This window comes from Penaeus chinensis, chromosome 14 (assembly GCF_019202785.1).
Source record: "Penaeus chinensis breed Huanghai No. 1 chromosome 14, ASM1920278v2, whole genome shotgun sequence".
In the NCBI taxonomy this organism is placed as follows: domain Eukaryota; kingdom Metazoa; phylum Arthropoda; class Malacostraca; order Decapoda; family Penaeidae; genus Penaeus; species Penaeus chinensis.
Genome location: NC_061832.1, coordinates 589683 through 592182, shown reverse-complemented (window position 1 = coordinate 592182; position 2500 = coordinate 589683). Strand labels below are relative to the sequence as shown.

Here is a 2500-nt window from a genome sequence, read left to right as displayed (position 1 = left end):
AATAAGGAGAATTAGAGAGGAGAGAAATAGATGAGAGAGAGAGAGAGAGAGAGAGAGAGAGAGAGAGAGAGAGAGAGAGAGAGAGAGAGAGAGAGAGAGAGAGAGAGAGAGAGAGAGAGAGAGAGAGTGAGTGAGAGAGAGAGAGTGAGTGAGAGAGAGAGAGAGAGAGAAACAAAGAGAGAGAGAGACAAAGAGAAAGAGAGACAGAGAGAGAGAGAGAGAGATAGAAACAAAGAGAGAGTGAGAGAGAGAGCAACAAAGATAGAAAGAAAAAAAGAAAAGAAAAGAGAAAGGCAGAACGAAAGCAAAAGACATAAAAAGAAATAGTAAAAAAAATCACAGCAAAAACAAAAAAACAAACAAACAAAAAAACAAAAACACAGCAAAACATAAAAAAACACAAAACAAAAGAGAAGCAAACAGCGAGAGACCCTCCCCCCCTCCCCCCTCCTCCTCCCCCCTCCCCCTCCCCCCAACACGGCACACGACCCCCACCAGTGACCCCACCGCACTCCAACGCGTCCTCCGCCGACCTACATTGACCCAAAACAACTGGACCGACAGCAGAAGCCATTTCAAAGGGACGCTCATCTGGAACGAAAACGTGTTGGGCAAAAGTATGCAAATCATGAGGACACTGACAATAAAATTACAACAAGAAGAACAATAATAATATCAATAATAATGATAATAATAACAATAATCAATAGTAATAATAATAATAATAATAATAATAATAATAATGAATTACAACAATAATGATGATAACAGTAATAAAATCATCAGAAATTACTGTACTCACGCGAGGATGTATATATACACGAAACCCTAAAAAAAAAAATATATACAACTCAATAAAAAAAAAAAATATATATATATAAATATATATATTCAACAAAAAGTAAAAACTCCTCGTGCCATCCCCAAGAGCCAAAGCAAGGTCCACGTACTTAAACAGACCTTGCTTCAAAGCGCTTTTACCAACGCGCGGAAAAGGGGTAGGGGGGGGGGAGGGAGGGGGAATTGCGCGCTAATCTAATCCGAAAAGAAAATGCGCTTATCGAAGGAGCCAGGAAGAGGGAGGGAGAAAGAGGGGGCGGGGGGGAAGGGAGAGGAAGGGGGCGGGGGGGAAGGGAGAGTGTCGTGAACCACGGTTTTCACCGTGACCACGACGGTGAAATTTGCTCATACTCCCTCTCACATTAACTATCCCGCAGGCACGAAAAAAGGGTGATAAAGGATATATCCAGACAACTTTAAGAAGCTATTTATCTCCCGAGGGTGAGGATGCCCTACACTCGCCCTGCGGCTCCACACCCACATAGAAAACGTGCTCCCTGGAGAGAAAACGCGGCTACTTCCATTCTTTTACTGTTGTATTTTATGTGTGTGTTTTTTATAACTATTAAAAGTTTTATTTTATATTGTTAATGTACCCTAACACATGAACACAAGAACGAAGGAAAACATAGTACAAATAAGGAACTTAATGAGTAGGAGGGAATTTCTTATTTTATCTCTTTTTACTTCAGTATTTATTTTAGTTCTTTACTTTTACATGTTTATTTTGTAACTTTCAATTATTTTAACGTAATTTTTAAAAATTCAATTAGAGGAAAGATTCCCCTCCCTAGTTATATATTTTCGCGCTACGAGGCATAGAGGGAAGACCAGAGGGGCATGACAGGAGATTGGTCCTTGGTCGCTTTGCGAGCAGTCGCAGTGGAACCCCGGAATGGGCCTTTCCCTGTCCAGCTAAGTGGTCGTGAGAAGCATTTAAATTAGGTCGCCGGAGATACTTGTGCATATCTAGTAAAGTATACAGATTTATAGACCGGTGCCTCGGTAACAGGTAAGGTCTCTATCCTTACGTTCATGTTTTTCTAGCTTTTTATGTTCATGTGTTAATTTAGTTTTTTTTACTTTCATGTGTTCTTTGAATGTTTTAATTTCATGTGTACTTTTACGTTCAGTTCTGTTACTGTCTTTTACGTTCAGTTCTGTTACTGTCTTTTACGTTCAGTGTTTTTGTATTTTATGTGTTTTATGATTCAGTGATATATTTTATGTGTTTTATGATTCAGTGATATATTTTATGTGTTTTATGATTCAGTGATCTTTCTCATTTAATAAATTATAAATTCCGATACTCTCTATAATATAACCCTCACGTCATATTGTAGTGGGAGAACAAGACCCCAGGAACTGAGACGGAGTAAACGGTAGATGAGGGTAAATTTCGGACCGGGAAACAGTGTCACACACCTCGGCATCATATCGCGTTTGGGGAGTCATCCCCTCCGCACACGCCTCCTTCGGCTAAAATCATCACGCTTACCGAACTCTCGCAACTACACTTACACTCCTCCTCTCTTTCTCACACACACACACGCACACACTTACTGTCTCTCCCTTTCTTACACCCTTCCCTTACACTATCATCATCTCACAACACTGACATCCCGTTCCCATACGGTAATTAAATGGGTGGTGGCAGTGA

General features: G+C 40.3%; 1 protein-coding gene across 2 annotated transcripts in view; it reads right to left on the bottom strand.

The window, feature by feature from the left end:
• The window catches only part of LOC125032421 (protein-tyrosine sulfotransferase 1-like), a 10333-nt gene extending 9647 nt beyond the window's left edge, over positions 1–686 (bottom strand). Inside the window, exon 1 of one of the 2 annotated variants that reach the window (XM_047623538.1) lies at positions 538–686. In XM_047623538.1, coding sequence (XP_047479494.1) covers positions 538–630 — 93 coding nt within the window. In that variant the 5' untranslated portion in view covers positions 631–686. The remainder of the gene's footprint in view (positions 1–537) is intronic. The other variant, XM_047623537.1, reaches the window with a different exon arrangement.
• Positions 687–2500: the final 1814 nt, after the last annotated feature.